Source organism: Rhinolophus sinicus, linkage group LG05, assembly GCF_036562045.2.
Source record: "Rhinolophus sinicus isolate RSC01 linkage group LG05, ASM3656204v1, whole genome shotgun sequence".
NCBI classification, from domain to species: Eukaryota; Metazoa; Chordata; class Mammalia; order Chiroptera; family Rhinolophidae; genus Rhinolophus; species Rhinolophus sinicus.
The window spans coordinates 71091837-71103857 of NC_133755.1; the positions used below are offsets into that span (position 1 = coordinate 71091837).

At 49.6% G+C, this 12021-nt stretch overlaps 1 protein-coding gene across 4 annotated transcripts in view; it reads left to right on the forward strand.

The window, feature by feature from the left end:
- The window catches only part of GPR45 (G protein-coupled receptor 45), an 86857-nt gene extending 76395 nt beyond the window's left edge, over nt 1-10462 (forward strand). For 2 of the 4 annotated variants that reach the window (XM_019751703.2, XM_019751705.2), the window contains exon 2: nt 5573-10462. In XM_019751703.2, the coding sequence (XP_019607262.1) occupies nt 5822-6943 (1122 nt within the window). In that variant the 5' untranslated portion in view covers nt 5573-5821 and the 3' untranslated portion in view covers nt 6944-10462. The remainder of the gene's footprint in view (nt 1-5572) is intronic. The other 2 variants (XM_074332474.1, XM_074332473.1) reach the window with 1 other exon arrangement.
- The last annotated feature ends 1559 nt before the right edge of the window (nt 10463-12021 follow it).

Sequence of the window (12021 nt, forward strand, 5' to 3'; positions counted from 1 at the left end):
GCAAAATAACGGAAACCAAGTGTGGGGGCAGAGCCCCAGAAAGAAGTTTCCAGGCTCTTGGCCTCACATAGACAGGTGCTGGCTCAGGTAGTAAATGGCCAACTGTGATTGCATGGCCATCAGCTGTGGCTAGTTGGCTGTCAGCTGTAACCAGTGAGCCATTGGCCACTAATATAACTGCTGTGGCTACGCTAGCAAAAAAGAGGAAGAATGGGGGCTAGCAAGAAGATGGTGGCTGGGCTGGCAAGCGTGGATGGCGGTTTGCGGACAGTGTGGATCCAGCCTCCAGTGAGAGTATAGTGCCGCCAGAGAGAATATAGTGGTATGACTCCCCTACCTATGTCTCCGTGGGTGTTCCTTTTTGGCCTCACCATGTCATGCGTTCTTATGTGGGCAGCAGGAGCAGAGACCATGCAGGCCGCCCTGCATTACACCAAGAAAGAAGATAACAAAGGGTTAGGAACAAGTAGACCCAGGGCGACACTGAGGGCCCTTCTTGAATGTCAGCTGTGCTGCCCACCCAGAGCGCAAAGAGCCCAGACCAGGAGCAGAGGCAGAGTTTCCAGCAGGGAAATGCTACGGAAGAAAGGACCATCTTCAGAAACAAAGCATGATTGAAAAACTAGATAAAGGTAAATTATGCTAGAAGAAAAAAGGAAAAGACAACAAGAAACTTGAAGGAAAACACAAAAAATTAACAAGAAACTCATGGACCGCTGTGGGGACACATCTCCAGAGAGCAGTTTCCAGGCTCTTGGCCTCACGTGAAAAAGTACTGGCTCAGGTAGTAAATGGCCATCAACTGTGATTGGATGGCCATCAGCTGTGGCTAGTTGGCCGTCAGCTGTAACCAGTGAGCCATTGGCCACTAATGTAACTACTGTGGCTACGCTAGCAGAAAATGGGGGCTAGCAAGAAGATGGTGGCTGAGCTAGCAAGAGCAGATTGCAGTTAGCACGGCAGATTGCAGCTAGTAAGTGGGGTTGGTTGGCAGAGACAAGTGGACGGCGGGTTGCGGACTGTGTTGCTCCTGCTTCTTGTGTCTCCAACCCAGCTGCCAGCGAGAATATACTGGTATGACTCCCCTATATATGGCTCCGTGGGTGTTCCTTTTTGGCCTCGCCACATCCTGCGTTCTTATGTGGGGAGCGGGACCAGAGACCCCGCATGACACCCTGCACGACAAATGGTGCAGCGAGCAGGGTACGGTGTTGGCCGAAACTCTCTGAAGGGCAGTGGAGCAGTTTGTGCGTATGAACACTCAGTCTCAGGAAGACTAGGAGGAGCAGCTGCTGGAGAGCTGGACCCCCGTGGAGGGGTGGGAGGACGTGGACGGTTCCCCAACCAGCATAGACTGCAGGAAGCAAAGGAAGTTGTGGCCCTGTGGGCTGGGAAGTGCTTGCTGAGGCAGCCCAGATGCAGGACTTGTAGTCCCAGGAGGAAACGCTTGCTGAGTCCTCCATGGGAGATGAGGGTGAGGTCAAGGTCATCCTTCACCCCAAGGACAGCCCTGGCGAAATGACTATGGACTATGGGGAATTGCCTTCCATCCCTAATTTAATGGACTGCTTGACTGTTTGCTTGGGAATATACCATATAGTGGAACTGGCAGATGTTTGCTTTTGCGTCTCAACCAGTCGCCGTGGAGAATATGTGAAAAAGACTGGTGGTACCCTGAGAACCTTGGCTGAGTCCAGGAAGTCTGGCTGTGCCCAGAGAGAGTGGCAGTGCCCTGCAAACCTTGGCTGAGTCCAGGAAGTCTGGCTGAGCCCAGAGAGAGTGGCAGTGCCCTGAGAGCCCTGGCTGAGTCCAGGAAGTCTGGCTGTGCCCAGAGAGAGTGGCAGTGCCCTGAGAGCCCTGGCTGAGTCCAGGAAGTCTGGCTGTGCCCAGAGAGAGTGGCAATGTCCTAAGAAACCCTGGCTGTGTCTGGGGAGACTGATGGTACCCTAAGAAGCCCAGGAAGTCTGGCTGTGCCCAGAAGGACTGGTGGTGCCCTGAGAAACCCTGGCTGTGCCCAGAGAGCCTGGCTGTGTCCAGGATATTGCATTCACCTCCAGGCTCCTTGCACAGGGCCCCTTGCGGAAGACGCTTGTCGCGTAGACTGTGAGGCGAGACACTGTAGGGGTGGACTGTGGGGACAGAGCCAGGAGTGCAATGTCCAGGCTCTCGGCCTCCGTGGAAAGGTTCTAGCTCAAGTAGTAAATGGCCATCAACTGTGATTGGATGGCCATCAGTTGTGGCTAGTTGGCCATCAGCTGTAACCAGTGAGCCATTGGCCACTAATATAACTGCTATGGCTAGGCTAGCAGAAAATGGAGGCTAGCAAGAAGATGGTGGCTGAGCCTGCAAGCGTGGAGTGTGGATTGCGGATTGCAGAAAGGCAGATTGCAGCTAGTAAATGGAGAGTCAGTCGGTTGGCAGAAAAGCGGACAGCAGGTCGCACGTCATGTGAATCCAGCCTCCAGTGAGACTATAGTGGTGTGACTCCCCTACCTGTGGATCTGTGGGTGTTCCTTTTTGGCCTCACCATATCCTGCGTTCTTGTGTGGGGAGCAAGAGCTGAGACCCCGCCGGACGCCTTGCATGACAACCGCATGTGAAACAAACTGTGATAAGACATGCTTTTTAGCATCGAAGCTTCAGTGAATTGTAAGATAATAGACTCCATTTGACCTTGCTGCTAGGAGTGTGCTCCTTGCACATGTGACCCCTGTAGGATCTTGTTAAACCAGCTGGGAAGGTATAATTCCAGCACAGATGATCCGACCCAACCCAGAACAATATCATGTAGACATAAAAATCTGAACACTTTTAATAGGAGTTGTGGGGACAGAGCCCCAGAAAGCAGTTTCCAGGCTCTCGGCCTCACATAGAAAGGTGCTGGCTCAGGTAGTAAATGGCTATCAACTGTGATTGCATGGCCATCAGCTGTGGCTAGTTGGCTGTCAGCTGTAACCAGTGAGCCATTGGCCACTAATATAACTGCTGTGGCTACGCTGGCAGAAAGGAAAAAAAATGGGGGCTAGCAAGAAGATGGTGACTGAGCCTGCAAGCGGAGCAATGAGGGTTGAGAATTGTGTGGCTCCTGTTTCCTGTTTCTCCAACCCAGCCTCCAGCGAGACTATAGTGGTATGACTCCCCTATCTATGGCTCCGTGGGTGTTCCTTTTTGGCCTCACCATATCCTGCGTTCTCTTGTGGGGAGCGGGAGCAGAGACCCCGCTGGACTCCCTGCACAACAGAGTTAAATTCCTAAAGTCAACTGATACAAAGGGCATAGGAGACCCGGTTGTGAATTCAGGAAAGAATGTAAATATTAATGACTTTAGGTAAAAGTAAAGGCATAGTTGATGACAGAATGGATGTGAAAGAGAGAGAGAAGAGGTGGGGAAAAGGGAAGAGGTACCAATTCCATATCTTACAGAGTCGAGATGGAGAGATAATGTCCATACAAATATTTATGTATGTTTTTTATAGTTACAATGATAACCTAGTTGAATTATTTTAAAAATAATGAATCACCAACTGTTAGGAAGAGAGGAGTGAGGTCGTGTAGAGTGAGCAAAACCCTCATCTTTCATGGGGGTAAATCAAGAAATTGGATATAAGCTAATCATCTAGAGTTATGGGGGTAACCATCAGCAAAACCCAAACTACAAAATGATAAAAAGAGGTTGTCTCTCAGAGGTGATGGCAAAGGTTGGTATAAAAGATTAGATAAAACAAAAAGCTAAAAATTCAGTTAAAAACAAAGAAAGGAATAAATACTGTAAATGTGTATGAAATGCAAACTTAATTGGAAACCTGTCAGGAATTGAAGTAGATTGCCTTGTGTTTCTGCCTCCATGAACAGACACATACCTATATTAATTTTCTCTTCCTCCTAATATCTGCTTATGGTTAGTTTCTGCTTCCTCGTAGCTTCAGTTTACCAGGACCCCTTGTATCAGTCAGCATGTAGATAGGAAAGAGATCAGACCTGATTAATATAAGATTCTTGTCAAAGGTGAGGCCAGGTTCAGGGAAACCAGTGAAGGTTGGGGAAGCACCATAGAGCTAGCAGTGTAGGAAGCTCCATCACTCCTAGGTCTACACGTTGAGGCAATTAGCGAAGTGGAGAGGTGGGTGGGGAGAACTGCCCTGGAGGGGCTGAGACCTTCGGAGAACAATGAACCTCTGCCAACCACAACCAGGGCAAAAAAGACTTCATGTCTCTCCCTAAGCAAGGGGCCCAGTCTCCCAGGCAGGGTCAAGGTGGAGAGAGTGGCCAGGAGATTTGGAGGGGCAAACGGAGAACATCCAACACACCCTGTGGCTTTTTTTCTATAAGTCCCTTTATTACATTCCTCATGGCAGTGACTTTAGTCTCTCAGTATTTCCTAGTTCCGATTTCTAGCTGAGTGAATGAGAGCATTGCAGCTCTGCCATCATTGGCCAGGCTGTGGATTAGCTGCCCTTGGGTCAGCTGCCTGATGCAATCAGCTCCATTGGAAGTGGTGGGCTTGAGCGAGCAGTAAATGTACTACAAAACATCCTCACTCTGGGTGGAGCCGTTTCACCTGTTGGCAGGTCTAAAACAGACGCAAATGTGGGCTCCTGTATCACATATAAATTAAGCAATAATCATTGCAACGTTGTAATTGACTTGTCTCAGGGCTCAAATGATCACAGTTAAGGTTTATTGAGCACTATGATGCAGGCACTTAATGGGTGTTCTCTCATCTAATCTTTGCCACTGTTCTGTAAGTTGGCCTAATCGTTGTTTGTACGTCACACACAAAGAGGTCACACTGGCAGAGGTTCAGCAGCCTGCCAGAGGATGCCCAGTGACAGGTAAGTGGTGGAGGCTGGATTTCACCCAATCTGACGCTGGACCCGAGCTCCTGAACACCATTCTTGTCACATCTATGGGAAACAAAATAAAAATTAACATCATCTTTTAAAAGGGGTATATTTGGGGAGCGTTTCTTCCTTTCCACCAGTGTTTCCAAAAGTAATATTATAGCAGTACTATAGCTATCCAAGTTGTTGCCATTAGGGAAAACAGGATAATGGGCAGACAGGATGTAACTGGATTATGTCTTACAATTGCATGTGAGTGTACATTGATCTCAAAATAAAGCTAAACAAATATCACAGAAGCAGCACAACTACCATGTAAGGTAACTTCTATGTGCCAGGCACTGTTCTAGGTGCTGGAGAGACAGCAGAGGGGGACACACGAAAATCCTTGACCTCACGGAAGTGTCATTCTAAGGGAAATTGGCTTGTCCAAAGCTTCATTCAGTCCGGCTGCTTGTAATTCAAGTTATGAAATACATGCTTATTACCGTAAACGCTGATTATAAAGTATTCACTTTCTGGTCCCCTGAAAGGTGGGTCTGAGTAGGTTTCCCTGGGTTACTTGACAAGGCTCATCGTACTTGTGAATACCAAGCCTTGTCGCAAACGGTAAATAAACGAGTCAGTGTTTCTCTCGACTCTCAAAATACCTGCCAAATGTAAGCTAGGCTCTCGATTCCACACGTGCTTGGAAAGACTGACTACCTTCTCTTCCCGGCTCTTTGCTCCAGGCTACAGAGAGCGCCCAAGTGCGCAGCCGTGGACACAGGCGGTTGTCTTCGAGAAGGTGCGGACGTGACTGATGAATCGCAAATCCCGGCTGGTGCTCGCAAAGACAGACGATTGTCTCCACCGTTCCGGGGCATGAGCGGTCCAAGACATCCGGGCAGAAGATGCAGCCGGCAGACGGAAGACGGCAGCCCCCAAAGCGCTGAGGGGAGTCCCTCCAGGCGTTTCCGTGCCGGCTCCAAGTTTTCTCCATGATGTCCTGTAACGGCACGTCCATTGAGACTTTCGAATACGCGCTGCTGACCGGGAGCAACTCATCCGACACCGGGGCGACCACTCCGCCCGCGCCCCTCCGGGTGTGCTTGGCGGTGATCATGCTGCTGATGATGGTCGTCGGACTCCTCGGCAATGCTGTCGTCTGCGTCATCGTGTACCAGAGGCCGGCCATGCGCTCAGCCATCAACCTGTTGCTGGCCACGCTGGCCTTCTCTGACATCATGCTGTCCTTATGCTGCATGCCCTTCACCGCCATCACGCTCATCACCGTCCACTGGCACTTCGGGGACTACTTTTGCCGGCTGTCAGCCACACTCTACTGGTTTTTCGTCCTGGAGGGCGTGGCCATCCTGCTTATCATCAGCGTGGACCGCTTTCTCATCATCGTCCAACGCCAGGACAAGCTGAACCCGCGGAGGGCCAAGGTGATCATCGCCGTGTCCTGGGCGCTGTCTTTCTGCGTGTCGGCTCCCTCGCTGGCCGGCTGGACCATCGTGGAGGTGCCGGCGCGGGCCCCCCAGTGCGTACTGGGCTACACAGAGTTCCCGGCCAGCCGTGCCTACGTGGTGACGCTGGTGGTGGCCGTGTTCTTCGTCCCCTTCGGTGTCATGCTGTGCTCTTACCTGTGTATCCTGCACACCTTCCGGAAGAACGCCACCCGCGTCCACAACCAGTCCGACAGCCTGGACCTCAGACAGCTCACCAGGGCCGGCTTGAGGCGGCTCCAGCGGCAGCAGCAGGTCAGCTTGGACTTGAGCTTCAAAACCAAGGCCTTCACCACCATCCTCATCCTCTTCGTGGGCTTTTCGCTGTGCTGGCTGCCGCACTCGGTCTACAGCCTCCTGTCCGTGTTTAGCCGCAGGTTCTACTGCAGCCCCTCCTTCTACACCACCAGCTCCTGCGTCCTGTGGCTGAGCTACGTCAAGTCTGTCTTCAACCCCATCGTCTACTGCTGGAGGATCAAAAAGTTCCGCGAGGCCTGCATCGAGTTGCTGCCGCAGACCTTTCAAATCCCCCCCAGAGTGCCTGAGCGGATCCGAAGGAGAATCCAGCCAAGCACGGTCTATGCCTGCAACGAAAATCAGTCCGCCGTCTAGAGAGAGGCAGGCGGAGGGGAGGAGGCGCGCAGAGCCGGGGCGGACCGAGCCCCGCTGTCTGTCTGCTCTGCCTCCTGGCACCTGAGTCGCTCGGCGTTTTGTGGTGGTCATTTAAGCACAAAGGTACTCATTTGTTACCAGATGACCTGCTACTCCCAAGTTTGCAACATGAAGTAGTTTTGTTTCTTGCTGAAGGGTGTGGGTCTGATGGAACCTGGAAGGTAGTTAAGATGCTGGGAAACGGGTAAAGAGGTGCAGAAGGTGGGCAGAAAGTTAGGGAAGAGGAGGGCAGCTGGGAGTGAGGTTGGTTGAGTGTGGAGCAGGAGGAAAGCTCTGTCTGAAGAGCTCCGTCTGCGCCAGCTTAAGAGAAACTCCCATAGTGCCATATTGCGATGTGAGAAACCCAAGTGGGTGTCCTTTATTTGACACCAGCATTCCTCAGAGGCATTTACCTTTGTGATTTATGGGGAAAAGTGCAAGGTTCTTTACGTTGATCAGATGTGCATTTCTGACCAGGCCAAACCATTCTTTCTAGAAACCAAAATCACACTGGGAAGCAGAGTGAGCCCCTGTGCTTCTCTGTTCCCATTGTGGCATGTTGGAGGCCTCAGTGGCTCAAAGTCCAGGGACAGTCCAGCGACAGCTCAGCTGAGATGAGAAGCCCACCGAGTGCTTGTGCATGTACCACACCCCTCCTACCTGCATAACCTACTCTATCCCTGTGACCCGAAGCCCTTCATCCTCACTGTCTGCGCGACGGTCCCTCTGTCCTTCTTTCCCTTCACTCTTTCCCATGCCTCCATCAATATCCAGTGCACAGAAAAAACACAGTCCTTCTCTTGTACTTCATCTTTTCAGCAAGTGTTTGTAGCGACTTGCTTTCAGTCTCACAAGTGGTCAGTGGGCTTTGTTTACACGTTTCCTCTCCACACCCTGAGGCTGCAGCTTCTGTGAGCTGCCACATCCACCTCCACTGTGGAACTGCCAGCAGGGGGCGTACTAGACACCCAACCCGCTGGCAGGTCCTCACTGATCTCTGTGCTCCTCCTACCTCATTCAGATGCTGTCCTCTGGGCCACATACCCACAACCTTGGTCCTTGAGCCCAAGTAGGACTGGGATCCCAGGACTGAAACTGCCTAGAGGGGACCTTTCTGCTTGTGCTGCATCCTTGGCCGCTGTACCCAGGGCCACCCATTACCACAGGGAGCTTTTGATGTGGGATCAACTTTCGTCAGTTCAAGGCACACCACTGAGTCCATGAAGCTCTCTACAGTTTCAGATCTGAAGAGAGTGGGGCATTTAAAGAGAAATTCAGAAAACCTGATTCCAAGTCTATCAAGAACTAGTCATGTGACCTTGTTCGTTGCGTATCACTTCTCTGGGCCTCAGTTTCCCCATTTGCCAAGTGAGGAAGCAGGTCTAGAGGATCTCCAATGTCTCTTTCATCTCTCAGACACTCTGATTCTAAAATGTATGTGCTGTCTGCTCGTGGTCAGCAGAACCCCTGCATTCGTTTATTTACCCCTCAATGAGCCTTTATCAAGTGCCTACTAGATGCAGGGCACTGTGGGGGAGAAAGTGATGGACACACGCAGGCTGTGCCCAAAAGCAGTCATCTGATTTATCTCAAAGATAATCGTAACTCAAATTTGGCCCAAGTACACAGACGCTCCCTTTTGTTTCTCTTCTTGTTTCCTTTCCAAGGTAGTATTAAGAGGCCAGCTCCTCATTCTCACAGTTGCTTCCTGTGGTACTGGTGACAGAGGCAGGGAAAAAGGGAGTTGAGGAGAAGAATATACTTAATCTAAGCCCAGAGGAGGATTTGTCCAGAAAATAGCTGATATCTTTTCTCACTAACTCCATCCTCCTTTTATACCCAGATGGATAAAGAAAGATGGCAGTTGGTATGTGGTTGAGGTGGGACCCATCAATTCTGTGTCCCGAGTGCCCCTAGCAAGGTCAGGGTTTGCCTTCAGCTCCCATGAGGCAGACTTGCATAGCCTCAGTGGTGTCCAAGGGCAAAGCCAGACCACAGAGGGGACCAGCCAGTGGGCACCTCCCCTCTAGTGGACATTTAAGAGATTGCTCCTCCAGCGCCTTGAGTGAAAGAGAAATCACAAAGCTGAATGAATGAAGGTACCAAAATTTATATCAATCAGTGTTATATGATGTATGTTGGACAGTAATATATGTTTCAAAGTAATACTTTTGTATATATTTTAAATAAAGTATTATTGCTCTTTCAGTGTATAAGACTATGTTCTTACCCAAACTGGCACCAAGACCATGAAGAGTAGGCAAAATATCTGGAACCTGTAAGTTAGTAACTGAACTGGAATGACTATAGAAGGACATTAATGATGACAACCGGGAAAGTGTTTGAGCAATAGGGTCACTACTGTGGGAGGAGGGGACACATTTTTTAAAAATCACAGCCCTGATAAGTAACTCCAGCCAGGGAGTCTTCACCTCTGACTCTCAGTGAGCCACCTTCAGAATTCTCTCTGGCCTAACGAACTTCACCTTGCAAGGATACTATTGCATAAACACTGAGTTCTTGTCTCCTGTGAGGCTTGCAGCACTGCTTCTTTGTTTTGTGTTTTCATCTCCTCTTTAGCCTGGGAGCACCTGAATTGTTTTGTGGGGCCTTGGGCAGCGGCTAGTAACTGTCCAGGAGGCCGGAGCCCAGGTTCCTTGGGAGAGCCTCGCCTCAGAAAACAAGACAAATAAGTCTCAGAAGTGTCATCCTGATTCTGATTATCCCTGAAAATCCTTTGCATCTTGAATCTTGGTCCCTGCTGTAGGGGTGAAATAAATAAAAGCAAAGGTTCTCTAGGATGTTCTAATAACCAAGATGAGTGACAAAAGTCTAGATCAATTCCTTCTTTCCTATTCTGAGCCCTGGTTGTGCTTTCCCCAATGTGATTTATAACACATGCTTTTATTGGACAAAAAGCCTGCTAGGTAAGATTTTTCAGTGCTCTGCCCCCCTTGCTCATGCACTTGGCAGCCCTGGCCTGCAGAGCCCCTGAAGTCTCGCAGTGCCCCACACCCAGGTTTTTGCTCTTATGGAAATGCCCCGGTGGAGGGTGAAGCAGAAAGCATATGTGCTCCAGAACGGGACAGTCCAAACCCCAGTGCCACCTTGCTCTCTGTGTGGTTCCAGGCAACAGATTCTGGGTGATGTGCCCCAACTTCCTCATCTCCTAAATAGCGAAATACTCCCAGCCAGAGGCCTCCACGAAGAACAAATGAAATGATATATATTAAAGACCTTGTCTGATGCCTGGGCCATGGTAGGGGCTGACTATACAGTGGCAATAATTATTACAGTTGTACTGTCAACTTTTTATGGCCCAGATTTGTCCTTTGGGGGCAAAAGTAGCAATTTGTTTCAGAAACTGGCTGGTCAGGCCCTTTCTTCATCTTCACATGGTCCTAAGATTTTAGGGTTCAATTCACGAGAACACAGCATATACTGAAACCAGGAGTATGCATTTGACTTTAAAGAGCAAAATTCTTAATAGCCTGAACTGCACCACCTTCATTCGGTTCGAAACTCTCCCTGGGCTGTATATTGTCCTCACAGGGCTGCTAGGAGAACGGGGTGGGTGGGTGGGTGCCACCCCATTTCCATGCCAGGAATGGCAACCTAAGGTGCACATACCACTGCCCTGAGGGCGGTTCTGAGGTCTGCAGAGAGCTGAATAGCATCATTGAGAATGTAGGGAGGCAGGAGGGAAGAAGGAGTGTGGCTTAGGGTAAAAAGAGTGAGGCCTATATTACAGACACTCAACTCTAAAAGGCAGGTGGGTGGATTCTCTGCTCATGTGGTTCAGGACTCAAGTTCCTTCCATCTAGTTTCACTTTATCCCCTGAGGCATTGTCCTCATCTTTGTGGTGAATCTGGGCTGCAGCCAGGTCTGTGTTCAGGTTCCTGAGGAAAGAGTATGGAGAAGTGGGGTAAGGCACAGTGCCCTGGGCTTCCCTGGTCCAGAGCCGAGTCACGTGACCACACAGTTGCAAAGAAGGCTGGGAGATGGAGTCCTTAGCTGGGCAGCCATGTGCCCAGCCACAGCTTTCTTAGCATAGAGGGAGAAGAAAAGGATTTTGTGGATTCCCAGTGGTCTCTGCCAAGGCACTGCACAATTTTAAGATCCTAGCACGCATACAAATTCTTAAGTCCTAAGTACAGATTTCATCAATGAGCCCTTTCTCATATAAAATAAACACATCTCTGTCACATCAACCCAAGATGATTGCCTCTCTCTTTATCTCTAGCCCCCAACATATAGGGAACTGCATCCAGATACAGAAATTGCAAGAATTTACGCCTCTGCTAAGATGATAAGTCACCACATTTAACCTTTTAGACACAAAAGATATGAGACATGAATGCTAAACTGTTTGAAAATTTGCAGCCACAAAGGGATGAATTTTGCCAAGATAAAAAGAAAAAAAAATTTTTTTAAACAACAATCAACAGCGATTGAAAGGATCTTTGCCTGAGAATTTGATTATGTTAAAGGAAAGAGTATAATTTCAAAGCTTCACCTATTGAAAGGTGGACACTGCTTGACAGTGGCAAGGTAGGACACCCCCCACACCCCGGAGTGTGGGAGGGGGCTCAGGCTGGGCCATGGCAATTTAATTATTCAAGAAAAGGGAGGGCTTTGGATCCTAGCTACAAGGTTAACACCTGGATTCTATAAGAATAAAAGGGTGTTTGAATACAAAAGCACAGTGTGTGTGTGTGTGTGTGTGTGTGTGTGCGCGCGCGCGTGCGCGCGCTCGCACGGAGTTGAGCAGGCATCCACGGTTACTTTAGCAGACAGTTCCAGTTTACATCCTGCTCTCTAGCCTTTCATCCTGGAAGAGCAGGGGACACAGTATTCTAGGAATAGGAGAGGTGCCAGAGATCACCTGGCTCAGAGAGGGAAACAGGAAGGGCTGAGGCACAGACAGATTTTTCCTAATTAGTCAGATAGGAACACAGAGAACTGCATGAGAAACACTTGGACATGACCAGAACTTTACTTTCTGCAGTCAGGAACCTAAGGGCACTGATATGCAAGT